Source organism: Bos indicus x Bos taurus, chromosome 29, assembly GCF_003369695.1.
Source record: "Bos indicus x Bos taurus breed Angus x Brahman F1 hybrid chromosome 29, Bos_hybrid_MaternalHap_v2.0, whole genome shotgun sequence".
Lineage (NCBI taxonomy): Eukaryota > Metazoa > Chordata > Mammalia > Artiodactyla > Bovidae > Bos > Bos indicus x Bos taurus.
In genome coordinates, this window is record NC_040104.1 from 2,688,582 (window position 1) to 2,701,846 (window position 13,265).

Genomic DNA, 13,265 nt, shown 5'->3' on the forward strand with positions numbered 1-13,265 from the left:
GGGGGAAAGAAAAAAAATCAAGGTGAGATGTGGAAATCACGCAGTCCAGATTTCTGCATCCACCAGGGAGGCTCTCCTGGCGCCGGCCATGCCCGTTCCTTCCGCACCGTCCGCGGCTGCATGCGATCGAGGAGCCGCGTCGGGCACAGAGCCCTGCGGCTGCCGAGATGGAGACGCTCCCTCTCTGCTCCCCTGCAGAGGCGTCCTGCCCTGCGCTGTCCGCTGGACTGCGTGCCCCCACCCCGAGCCGCCAAGCCAGGGAGCAGGGCCCGGAGGCCGGCCGGCCCCGGCTCTCTCCCTGCAGAGGGTGAGGGGCGTGGACCCCTTGGCTGCCCCATCCTCTGAGGCTGCAGCCACCCTCGTTCACCTAGTTCTGGCCACCACCCGGGGGCGGGCCTGGCGATGCTGTGTGCTAAGTCGCTTCAGTCGTGTACGACTCTGTGTGACCCCGTGGCCTGTGGCCCACCAGGCTCCTCTGTCCGTGGGATTCTCCAGGCAGGAATCCTGGAGCGGGCTGCCGTGCCCTCCTCCACCCCCATCGTCACTGGGCATCTCAGTGCCCACCGAGGCTGCGGAGCCGGTGGCGGGGCTCTGACCAGAGTTGTCCAGTGGGCCAGCTGTGCCCACAGCACCGCGTATTGGGCAGGGCCTCCAGTGCGGGGTTAGGATGGAGGTAAGGAGGGGTGAGAGCCACGCTGGAGACGACGGATGTGTGTGTGAATCACGGCGGCTCTGCCCACACTCCCAGCCACACCCTGCGGCACAGAGGCTCAGAACCTGCCCGCCGTCACACAGCTCCGAAGGGGGCTGGACCCGGGCATCGTCACTCTGCGCGCACTCTCTGAGACCAGTCAGGACATTCGAGAGCCCGGGAAGCCAGGGGCATGGTCAGGGCACCTGGGGGACGCTGGTTTCCTCTGGACTGAAGCAGGAGTGATGGCAAGGAGCCAGGCGGCAGGCTCTGGGGTCTGGGCTGACGCTCCAGCTCCTGGAGTGCTGGGGCTCTTGTGCCCAGAGCCCCTGTTTCCTGAGCACATGCCATGCTACTCCCCCCGCCCGAATGCTCTTCCCTGTTCCTTCCTCAGGCCTCGCTGAGCTGCCTCCCCAGGAGGAAGATGGCTCGGACCACCCTGCTGGCATCAGACCCCGGATACACCACCCACCCCGGCCGGCCCAGCTTCTCCTGCCGTCCCGGCGCATGCATGTTTCGGTGACCTGCCAGGAGCTCCACTGTGGACGGCTTCCGCCCAGCACCCCGGCACCAGGAGCTGGGAGCCTGGGGAGCACATCAGGCGAACGCAAGCAGGAACGAACACACCCTCCCCTGCCACTTTCCGGCCACCTGCTTTCCGCCAGATGCAGCTGGAAGGGGCTTGTTTGGGGCGACGGAGGAAGAGAAGGGGACAGTGTGGGGGCCGTGGGGCTGGGAGGAGTGGACGGGGTGGGGTGTCCGTGCCCCTCACCCTCTCCTCCTGGGCCCTGCGAGGCTGCTGGGCTGGGTCACAGCAGCCCTGGGCTGGGGCAGTGCCCTCCACTCCTCTGTCATAAGGGCCAGGCTGGGGACCCTGCCAGGCCCGCCTGCTGGCTCCTGAGGCCGCAGCACGTGTAGGCACAGCAGGGCAAGGACCGGCGCCCTCAGGGGCAAGAGACAGAACCATGAACATGGGGGTCTGACCACTAAAGAGCAGCCGTGGAAAACTCGTTTAAAAAAGTGCTTTACAGAGGCCTACAGGACGTGATGAAGCAACTGCAATCATGTATCTAACAAAGCTCTAGTGTCCAGACATAGGAAGAACTCTTATTAACTCAACACAGTTGGAAGGACTGATGTTGAAGCTGAAATTCCAATCCTCTGGCCACCTGATGTGAAGAACTGCTGCTGCTAAGTCACTTCAGTCGTGTCCAACTCTTCGACCCCTTGGATGGCAGCCCACCAGGCTCCCCCGTCCCTGGGATTCTCCAGACAAGAACACCGGGGTGGTGAGGGGACGAACCAGACAAGAACACCGGGGAGAAGAAGGGGACGACAGAGGAGATGGTTGGATGGCATGACCGACTCAACGGACATGAGTTTGGGTAGACTCTGGGAGTTGGTGATGGACAGGGAGGCCCGGCGTGCTGCAGTCCATGGGGTCGCAAAGAGCCGGACACGACTGAGCGACTGAGCTGAACTGGGTGGGTGTGCGCTCGGTCGCTCTCGACCCCATGGACTACAGCCCGCCAGGCTCCTGTGTCCCTGGGATTCTCCAGGCAGGAATCCTGGAGGAGGTTGCCATTTCCTCCTCCAGGGGATCTTCCCCACCCAGGGATCGAACCCAAGGCTGTGGTGTCTCCTGCGCTGGGAGGCAGGCTCTTGACCCCGAGCGCCACCTGGGCAGCTGGCAAAAGACAAGAGCCTGATGCAGAGGTGGACAGAGGGCTTGGAGAGAAGGTTCTCGGGCGGTCGACAAGACAGTGAGAGAACGCCCGTCCCCCTCGGTCCTCAGCGAAGTGCTCACCCGACCACGGTGAGACGTCGCTTCACACCCACGGGCACAGCCATGGGGACGACTCCAGACAGAACCGGAGCCGCCGCGTCGGTGCGGGTGTGAGACACCGGTGCCCGCCTTCCCCCCGGCAGGACCGTAACGCGGGGCAGCCACTGAGGAAGACCGCTCGGCGCTTTCTCCAAGAGGCCAAATACAGAATCTTCTAGAAAGCCATCTTGCCACAGAATTGCCATCTGGCCCAGCAATTCCACTCTGAGGTACAAACTCAAAGAATGAAAGCAGGGACTCAGACACCTGCACGCGTGTGTTCACGGGGAAACGGCCCACGTGTGCCCTGTTGACGAGCGGACAACCGCCCGGCTCCATCCAGCCCGTGGACCGTGGCTCAGCCCTGACACCCGGCACAGCCTGGACGGGGCTTGGTGGAAGCAGCTCGTCACAGAGCCCCGCACGTGGCACGGCCCTGCTGCCACGCCGTGTCCAGCACAGGCAAGTCCGTACACACGCAAAGCAGAGTGGAGGCTGCGGGGCTGTGGGTGGCGGAGGGGACGCGAGTGACCGCTCGTACGGTCACTCCGGGGTGACGGAACCGTTTCTGAGCTTGACAGAGGTGGTGGCTGCACCACAGTGTGGATGCAAGAAATGCTGCTGAATTATTCACTCAAAATGGTTGACTTCATATTATTTGAATTTATATCCTGGAAAACCACATAATATAATTTATTTTTATTTTAATTTTTAAAAAATTTATGAAGTATCTAGGGCTTGAGGCTCAGACAGTAAAGAGTCTGCCTGCAATGCAGGAGAGGCAGGTCTGAGCCCTGGGTCGGGAAGATCCCCTGGAGAAGGAAATGGCAACCCACTCCAGTATGCTTGCCTGCAGAATCTCATGGACTGAGGAGCCTGGAGGCCTATGGTCCATGGGGTCACAGAGAGTCGGACACAACTGAGCGACGAGCACTACACTATGAATGTATGTTAACACATTTACAGGAGACCTGGAAAATACAGAACAAGGTGACATATGGTTCCACTATATATTACAATTATTTTTCATATAATATATGTATTATATGTGTGTGTGTGTGTGTGTGTGTGTATATGTATATATGGGTTTCCCAGATGGGGCAGTGGTACAGAATCTGCCTGCCAATGCAGGAGACACGGGTTTGATCTCTGAGTTGGAAAGACCAACCACCGCCCCCCACCCCCGGAGGAGGAAATGGCAACGCACTCCAGTACTCTTGCCTGGGAAATCACATGGACAGAGGAGCTTGGTTGGCTACTGTCCATGGGGGCACAGAGTTGGACACGACTGAATAACTGCACACACCCGTGCACATGTGTATATATACATAAAGACCTACACACTAAATATTTAATATGCTATTAAATATTATATATTATATTAAGCTTATATAGAACATAATACCTACTATTAATGTATTAAAAATGTGTCCATATTAAAAATGGACCGAGCGACTGGACAACAACAAATGTTCTGTTTATTATCATACATATATTAGAGTTTGTGTCTCTCCCAGAACTGCGCCCTCTATAGCAGCCCCGAGTCTCTCTTAAGTACCTGGGGCTTCCAGAGCTGTCCTTTCCTTCCTCCCACGGCCTTGGACGTGTCCAGGCTCACTTGTTTTGTCTGGAGCCTATCTCCCCTCTGGAACGTAAGCTCCGGGAGAGGGGGACTTCGTTTCTTTTTTTGTGGGGGGTGATTTTCTTTATTTTAAAATTTATTTATTTATTTATTTTAATTGGAGGCTAATTACTTCACAATATTGTGGTGGTTTTTGCCAGACATTGACATGAATCAGCCACAGGTGTACATGTGTTCCCCATCCTAAGCCCCTCTCCCACCGCTCTCCCCATCCCATCCCTCAGGGTCATCCCAGTGCACCAGCCCTGAGCGCCCTGTCTCATGCATCGAACCTGGACTGGCGATCTGTTTCACATATGGTAATATACATGTTTCAATGCTATTCTCTCAAATCATCCCACCCTCGACTTCTCTCATGGAGTCCAAAAGTCTGTTCTTTAGACCTGTGTCTCTTTTGCTGTCTCGCATATAGGGTCATCGTTACCATCTTTCTAAATTCCATATATATGCATTAATATACTGTATTGGTGTTTTTCTTTCTAACTTCGCTCTGTATAATAGACTCCAGTTTCATCCACCTCATTAGAACTGATTCAAGTGCATTCTTTTTAATGGCTGAGTAATACTCCACTGCGTGTTTGCACCACAGCTTTCTCGTCCATTCGTCTGCCGATGGACACCCAGGTTGCTTCCACGGGACTTCATTTCATCCATGACTGTGTCCCTGGCACCTGCAGGTCTTGCCTGGACAGGATGCCCGGACGTCTTGACTGAGGGAGTGAGATCTGACACTTGAACCCAGTGCTCCTGACTGCATTTAAAGTGCTTTCACTGGGTTTCGTGTTTCACTGGGTTGTAGAAGGAGTAACTGCCGGGAGCAGGAGCTCCGCCCCTGGCAAAGGTCATGAGGAAGGAGGCTCGGCATACGCAAAGGCGGGATCGAGCCTCAGGAGTCCCCCTGGAAATTCTCGAGCATCTGCCCCCAAAACCAGAGTCTGCCTACTTTCTGTTTTGTGCTCTCACCTACATCTCTGACTTTACGGGGGGCTGTCCCCCACTACCTCTCTCTGAAAAAAGAGTTAGCTTACAGCTCCAGTTAATAATTCCTGGGTGTGACAGTGTTTCAACCTACGAACTCCTTTGCAAGTCCTCTAGCCTGCCTGAATAGGTTTTTCCGGCCACATGTGATTGTTCAGAGCCTCCCAACTGTGAGAGGCATGAGATGTTCTAAACTGTCTGAATACAGATTCCTTTGAGCAGTTAAAAGATTGATAGAAATTGTATTGGTGAAGGGTTTTTCACTTGTTGGGCCATGTTTGCTGCTAAGTTTCCATATCCCTTACCTGCTGTGTCCCTGGCAGTGTATTGATTAATATAATTGGTGTAAGTAGTAGCTTTAATGTTTGTAACCTTGGACCCTTGAGTTAATTCTTTTCTTGATTGAGCCCACCACACCTTTGCCCTATAGGAATGCAACTTTATCTAATGCTTTTGGAGGGTGGCGCCTGACTTTAGAATAATCACCTTTAGAGAAAAATAAGTTTCTTAAAATGTTAACAGGCTTCCAGGCCAGAAGATGATGCAAATCACCTAAACTTTTGCATATGATAAGTTTGCAGGAAGAAAGCCTGGCTTACTGCATGACTCTACCCCTTCCCCCATTATCCTCTATGCATAACTTAAGGTATAGAAACTACTTTGGAAAATAAAATGCGGACCTTGTTCACCAAAACTTGGTCTCCCCATGTCGTTCTTTCTCTCACCTTCTGGCTGAATTATTCAGCCTCTTTTCTCCACTGAATTTCCTCACTGAACTATCCTTATTTCAGCCTCTTTTCTCCACTGAATTTCTTCATTGAGCTATCCTTATTTAACCACTCTTTATATCCTTAATTAACGTTTAATTAAGCAATTGTTTTCTGATCCTCGCCCATGCCGTCCCGCTTGGAATTCCCTGGATCCACCGGGGCTGGACCCCGGCAAGTAACCATGTTTTCACGGTTTTTATGAATCTACATCTAAACTAATAAATGTGTCCGTTGACAGATGGTTGGAGAAACAGAACATAGGCCAACCACACGATGGAACATTACTCGGCCGTAAAAAGGCAGAGAATTCTGACACAGCTACAAGCTGGACGAGCCTTGAGGACACGATGCTCAGTGAAATAAGCCAGACACAAAGAAGGCGATCACAAATCCGCTGGGAATCCACCCACATGAGGTCCCTAAAGTCGTCAAGTTCACAGTGAAAGAGACTGCGGAGGGGGCGGGGAGGGAGTGCTGAGGGGGCGCGAGTGCTGAGGGGGCGGGGAGCGAGCGCTGGCGGGGGCGGAGGCGAGGGCGTCTGCTTTCTAAGATGCTAGGGTTCTCAGGAGGGATGGTGGTGACAGTGCGGGTGTGCTTAGCGCCCCTGAGCCGTGCGCCTGACATGGTTAGGATGGTGCGTTTCGCTACATACATTTCACTGTAATCAAAACAAGTTTTTAAATTAAACAAATTCCACACGAATGCAGGCATTCCCAGTGTGCTCTTAGCAGTGGGCAGCCCTGGAGGCTGAGGTGGGGGACACTGGCTGTGTCCCCCACGAACCCCTTGTCTGGCAGAGTGGGGCATGGGGTCCCAGAGGAGCCAGGCTGCAGTCATGGGGTCCTATGGGTGGCCAGAGTGGGGAGAACTGGCCTCTGTGTGCCCCCAGCCCCACAGCCAGAACTGGGGTCTCCAAGCCAGGGGCCACAGCTCCCTTGACCTGAGACCCTCTGCGGGGAGGAAGCGCATGTCTAACACCCCACACCTGTGCCCGGGCCCCCGCACCCTCCCTGGATTGAAGCTTCTGCCTGGAGGGGTACAGCTGGGTCCCACTGAGAGGCACTGGGCTGTGGAGCATGTGGGGTGTGTGTGCGTGTGTCTGTGTGTATATGTTCATCTGTGCATAGTGTATGTGTCTGTATGTGTGTGCACGCAGGCATCCACATGCATGTGTGTATGTGTGTGTGCAGGTGTATCTCTGTGTGCATGTGTTTATCTGTGCATAGTACACGTATCTGTATGTGTGTGTATGTGTATCTGTGTGTGCAGGAATATCTCTGTGCGTATCTGTGTGTACATGTTTATCTGTGCATAGTACACGTATCTGTATGTGTGTGTATCTGTGTGTGGATGCGTATCTGTGTATCTGTGTGTATATGTTTATTTGTGTGTGGTATATGTATCTGTATGTATGTGTATTTGTGAGTATCTGTGTATGTATGCATGAAGTGAAGTCGCTCAGTCGTGTCCAACTCTTTGCGACCCCATGGACTGTAGCCTACCACGCTCTTCCATCCAGGGGTTTTCCAGGCAATAGTACTGGAGTGGATTGCCATTTCCTTCTCCAGGGGATCTTCCCGACCCAGGGATTGAACCCAGGTCTCCCTCATTGTAGACAGACGCTTTACCGTCTGAGCCACCAGGGAAGATAATTATGCATATCTGTGTGCATATTTGTGTGTATATGTTTATCTGTGCATAGTACACGTATCTGTATGTGTGCGTATCTGTGTGTGGAGGCACATCCGTGTGTATCTGTGTGTATGTTTATTTGTGTGTAGTATATGTATTTCTATGTACGTGCATCTGTGTGTATCTGTGTGTGTGTGCCCATGTGTGTGCTTTTCCAGATCATGGCATGGCCCTGAGAGGGGGCAGGCGCGGGCAGAGTACAGGCAAAGCCAGAGGCGGAAGTGCTGAGCCCCGGGCGGGTTCCTTGTGACAGCAGGCCCGGCCCCCTCGTGCCGTAACTCTCTGTCCCCAAGCCCTCTCTGGGCCCCATCTCCCGTCCTGTGTCACTCCAAAAAGGCAGCTTGGAGAAGGCAGCTCACACGCTGTGACTCTGGCTCCAGGAGCCTCCATGATTCAGAGCAGAGAGCTGGGGTGGCAGCTGGGCCAGGCGCCTGCTGCCCATGCCTCGGGCACTTCCTGCCGCCCTCGGGCAGGCCCCCTGTCCCGGAACCCCCCACAGCCGGGCTCTTACCGGTGGCACCTTCGTGGCAGAGCCTGGGGTTGGGGGCCCTTCATCCCGGGTCGGTGATGGGCCATGGGGCTCCATGTCCTTCCCTGCAAGAGAGTGGCCAGTGTGAGGCCCGGGGCAGGGCTGCCCAGTGCACGGCAGGCAGGGCTCGGGCACCAGCAGCCTGGGCGGGGCAGGAAGCCAGCCCGGGAGGCGGGTGTGGAACCAGAGATCTAATAACCACCAGCCAGCCACACAGGGTGTCACCACAGGGAGGGGGGTCACCAATGGGAGGGGGTGTCACCGCAGGGAGGGGTGTGTACTGCTGGGAGGGGGTGTCACCGCAGGGAGGGGGGTCACTGCTGGGAGGGGGGGTCACTGCTGGGTGGGAATCCCAGGCCAGGGTGGCCTGGCCTTTGGGGTTCTGCGAGGCAAGCCCCAGTTTGCAGGTCCAGGGCACCCAGACTACAGCTGACCCCCTCCCACAGCCCAGTCCTCCGGCTGGAGCCCCAGTGCCCCCAGTGCCGGCCTCTCGGAGAGGGGTGGGTGGATGCTGTCCCCATGCCCCTTCCCAGCAGGAGTCCTCTCCGGGTTGACTGAAAGGTGGGAGAGGGGCCTGAGGTGCCCGGATTCGATCCTGGGGGGAGTGGCTGCCCCACCCGCCGCTCATTTCTAAAGCCCAGGTTTACAGGCAGGAAGAAGCGGGCAACACTCCCGCCTGCTTCCTGCAGCTGGTGGCTGATTGCCTGGTCCCTGCGCGGGAGCGGACATGGCAATGACCAGGGGAGAACCATGCTGACTGGGAAGCGAGACGAGGGCCCACAGAGGGCAATGTCTGCAGACCTCCTTCCCCGCAGCCCTGGCCTGAGAGCCGCGCTCTGCAGAAAAGCCAGCGTGGAGACGGGGAGTGGTGAGCCCGTCCTGCAGCCAGGCGCGCTGGGGCAGAGAGGTCACCAAGGAGCACGCGCCCCTGCACTCGGCCCTGCGTCCCCTCCCCTGACCACAGCCCGGGGCTGGCTGCTGACGGGGGCCCCCTCCATGCCCCAGGGGCCCTGTCATCCAGGCGCACTGGATTCAGGAGCTGTTGTGGGGGACCCGGCCTGGGGCTGTCGGGGGGCAGCCTCCCAGAGTGCATGCTACCACCTGGGCTGGGCGGATGCAAGGGCCCCGTGGGAGCGGGGAGCGGGCTGCCCCACAGTCAGAGGCTGGCACCGGCTCCTCTCTCTGCCTGTCCACGCCCACCTCCTTGCCCTGCCCATCACACCTGCCACCCGGGCCTGTGCTTCTTCCAGGGGCTGGAGGGGCTGGGGTCCCCTCCTCGGCTCCAAAGCAGGTGATGGGAGCAGGGTAGGTGGGCGGCACCAGAGGGGGCCCCTCTCCCACCCCCTCGGGGCCACCAGAAGGACGCGCTGGGCTCTGTGGGGGCGGCGGTGGGGCGTTGGGGTGGGGGTGGGGGTCAAGGCCCGGAGCTGTGAGAGCAGCGGCCAGCTCAGGTGGCCTGCGCGCTTTATCTCCAAGCACGACAGCAGCGGGTCTGAACCGGCCCCACCCAGGGCCCAGGACTCTGCTGCAGCTAGCGCGGGTCCTAATATTCCCCGACTTCACAGATGAGGAAACCGAGGCCCTGCCGCTGGACCGGGGTCCCCCAGCCTGAGGGTGGGGGCTGCGGTCAGGGTGCCTGACCACCGCACCGCACTGCCTCTGCAGGGACAAGGATCTGCCTCCAGGCCTGGACGGGGAGCCCCCTGCTCGACCTCCACAGCCAAGTGGGTGAAACCTGGCCTCCTAGGTCACGGAGTTCTCCGGCCCTACGAGCCTTCTGTTCATTAAACCCGCATGGTGGACGCCCTCCCTCCCTGACCAGGACAGCACAGAGAGGGCAAGGGACCTGTCCAAGGTCACACGGTCCGGGATGACCCCGCCCCTCCCGTGGCCTCCAGGTGACCGTGTCCCCCCATGGGCACTGACCTGGACCCACATCGACCTCATGTTCTCCACCCACGAGCAGGTTCCGGCTGAGCTTCTGCGGGGTGGACGAGGGCGGACACAGCGAGAAGCGTCGTCGCAGGAAGGCCTCCTCCTTCATGGCGTGGGCGCAGGGCGGCTTCTGGAAGGAAGGAGGGGGGCGCTGGTCACACCTTACGCCGAGCCCGGGACAGCCTGTGGCCTGGAGGCCACGGGCATCCGCCACCCGCCCGGCAAGGGGACCAGAGACACCAGAGTCAGGGCCCCGTCATACAGTCAGGTCCAAACGGGACACGAAGGGCCCTAGGGGCCTGCAGAGCGGTCACCCAGGGAGGCCGCACGAGACAGTGCAGGCTTTTCAGGGCCCGAGTCGGGAGCCAGGCCCCGACCAGCCAGTTTGGCCATCACAGCTATGGCAGGACCCTCTGCCCTCCACCCAAGGGCTGGCACTAAAGCGGCCCTGTCGGACCCTGGACACGGCGAAGCGTGGGCCACCCGCCGTCCCCTCCCTGGGGATGGAGCTCCGGGTTGGGGGTCAGCGTTGATACACATGGGGAGGGCGGAGCGCTGCCCGAGGGGGTCGCAGGAGGGCGAGACAGGCGGCCCAGGGCGCCAGGGGCCGCGGGTGAGGGCTGGGGCTGGCCCTGACTCCGGCCTGCCCAGCCCACCTAAGGACGCCGTGAGACCACCCCCCAGCCCTCCCCTGCTTCAGCTCCTTGGTTGGGTTTCCGACACGTGCACCCAAAGCGCCTGGAGAGAAAGTGCAGGTGAATTTAGGGCGAGGTCGGCCCAAGTCACTTGCCTGCCTCCCAGCTCCCCTGCGATGCCCGCCATGCGCTCCCGGTCTGGAGGGCCACGCCCTCCCGGCTCTGCCCCCACCACGCCTTCCCGGCTCCGCCCCCATCTCGCCCGCACCCCTCGCAGGCCCACCTTGAGCAGGGCCAGGGCCAGCCGGTGGACGTCAGCCCGATTTACAGAAGAGAAAATCATGGCCCCCAGAGCCCTGTGGTCGCAGCCGCCAGGTGCTGGCAGAGCGGGGACTCGGGCCCGATGCTGCACTCTGTCCTCTCCCTGAGGACGTGCTGCACGGAGGCTGGCTGACCAACCTCTCTTCCAAGCCTGGGGGTGCCCCCTGCCGCCTCCCCAGGTGGGCGATGGCTTCCTGCCAAGCCCAGAACAAAGGCCCCACTTTCTCCCACGGCCCTGGGCCTTCCTGGGGTGGGAGCAGCAGATAGCAGCCTTTCCTGCTGGGACAGTGGGTGCCTGGGTGGGGCTTCTGGAGGGGCAGGGTGGCCCAGGGCTCCATCCGCAGCCCCAGGACCTTCTCTGTGCTTCCTGCCCAGGGGTCCTGGGGCCCCCGAGGTGCAGCTGGGCCTAGTGGCCTCCCCTTCCTCACCACTGCGGTGTCACCTGGCCAAGCTGGTTACCTGCGCCGTTTTACAGATGGGGATACTGGTTTCAGAGAGGTTGGGTATTTTTTTCTGAGAATCATCTCAAACCTGGCTCCTGAGTTCCCACCCCCACCCCCATCGGTTCAGCCAGGTTTCTAGCAAACCCACTGCCGGGGAAGGTGAGGGTGGGCGTCTGGGGTCCAGCCCCTGCTGGTCGGAGTCCTGGTGAACACTCACTGCTTGCCCAGGTGCGTCTCAGGCCAGGGAGCCAGCACCTGAGAGGCGGCGCTGCCTTCCCACTCCTGCAGCCGGGCTCTCGCAAGCACTGGGCTGGCAGCCAAGGTGAGTCCGACGTGGTCCTGCCCGGGGGCCCAGGGTGTGCGATGAGGGATGACACGGGTAGGCTGCCCTCACCAGGAGCCTCTCGTCTCTCAGGGGCTGAGTCTTGCAAACTGGGGGCGGGCAGAGGGGCTCCTGCCCTCAGCTCCCCAATCTGGTCACGGGCCCTGGCTCCACTGGGGGGCGGGCACAGAGGCCCCTGGCTGCCTCTCTCCTCAGGTCCTAAGGCATGTCTTCCCCCAGCACAGATAACAATGGGGGACCAGTGGCCTCACTGGTCTGGGAGCCCCCCATCTGCTTGTCCACAACATCTTCCCTCCCACCTTCCCTCTCTCCCTTACATCCACCCATTATTCCACCCATCCATCCAGTCACCTTCCCACCTGTCCATCCATTTAACCAACTTCCTAGCCATCCATTTATCCAGTCATCTGTCCATCCATCCATCCATCCATCCGTTCATTAATTCACTCATCCATCTACCCACCCATCCATCCATCCACCCATCTACCCACCCATCCATCCATCCATCCAGTCTCTCCCCTCCACCACCCCCGGTGAATCTCTCTAGATAGTCAGTGAGCAGCCTCATTTCCTTCCCTTCCTTCCTGCTACTGCTAAGTCGCTTCAGTCATGTCCAACTCTGTGCGACCCCATAGACGGCAGCCCACCAGGCTCCCCCGTCCCTGGGATTCTCTAGGCAAGAACACCGGAGTGGGTTGCCATTTCCTTCTCCAATGCATGAAAGTAAAAAGTGAAAGTGAAGTCGCTCAGCCGTGTCCGACCCTCAGCGACCCCATGGACTGCAGCCTCCCAGGCTCCTCCGCCCATGGGATTTTCCAGGCAAGAGCACTGGAATGGGGTGCCATTGCCTTCTCCATCAGACACATCAGTGGTGACATCTCCATGGCTGAACTGCTGGCCCAGAGCAGACAGCCCCAATCCGAGGGCAGTGCCAGGACGCACCTGTGGATACCCGCTCTGTGTCCTGACTCCCCAGACCAGGCGCAGGCCTCCGCAGGCCCCCTCTGACCTGCTTGGATGGCGGGGGTGGCTCCTCTCCAGCAGGGCCTCAGGGGCTGCCCAGTGCCCACCCCTGGCTGCCATCCATGGTCTCCTTTAAGGCCGTGGAGGCGGAGACGCTGCTCTGTTCATTTCAGAGGTACATCCAGGCCTGCTCTCCCCAGGGCTCCTCTGTGCCTTTGGAACACAGTCCGGCCTCTGTCTCCTGGTCCCTGTTTTCCAGACCATCAGGTCCCCGGCCTGCTCCTCCCACCTCATTCCCTGCCTGGCTCCATCACCCACTCTGCCCCAGCCACACTGGTCCCCTTTATGCTCCTCAAACATGCCCGTGCCCGCTGGGGCTTCTGCTTGGACGCGGCCCCCCCCGAACGCCCTCACCCACATCTCTGTCTGTCTGGGTGGCCGGGTCCTTCTCGAATTCCACCCTTGGATCAAATGTCACTTCCCAGAAGGCTGCCACCC

General features: G+C 58.8%; 1 protein-coding gene across 2 annotated transcripts in view; it reads right to left on the reverse strand.

Moving 5' to 3' along the window:
- The window catches only part of OSBPL5 (oxysterol binding protein like 5), a 33,069-nt gene extending 22,877 nt beyond the window's left edge, over positions 1-10,192 (reverse strand). The window contains exons 1-2 of one of the 2 annotated variants that reach the window (XM_027531704.1): positions 10,054-10,192; positions 8,110-8,192 (exon numbers count right to left, since the gene is read on the reverse strand). In XM_027531704.1, coding sequence (XP_027387505.1) covers positions 8,110-8,192; positions 10,054-10,171 — 201 coding nt within the window. In that variant the 5' untranslated portion in view covers positions 10,172-10,192. The remainder of the gene's footprint in view (positions 1-8,109; positions 8,193-10,053) is intronic. The other variant, XM_027531706.1, reaches the window with a different exon arrangement.
- Positions 10,193-13,265: the final 3,073 nt, after the last annotated feature.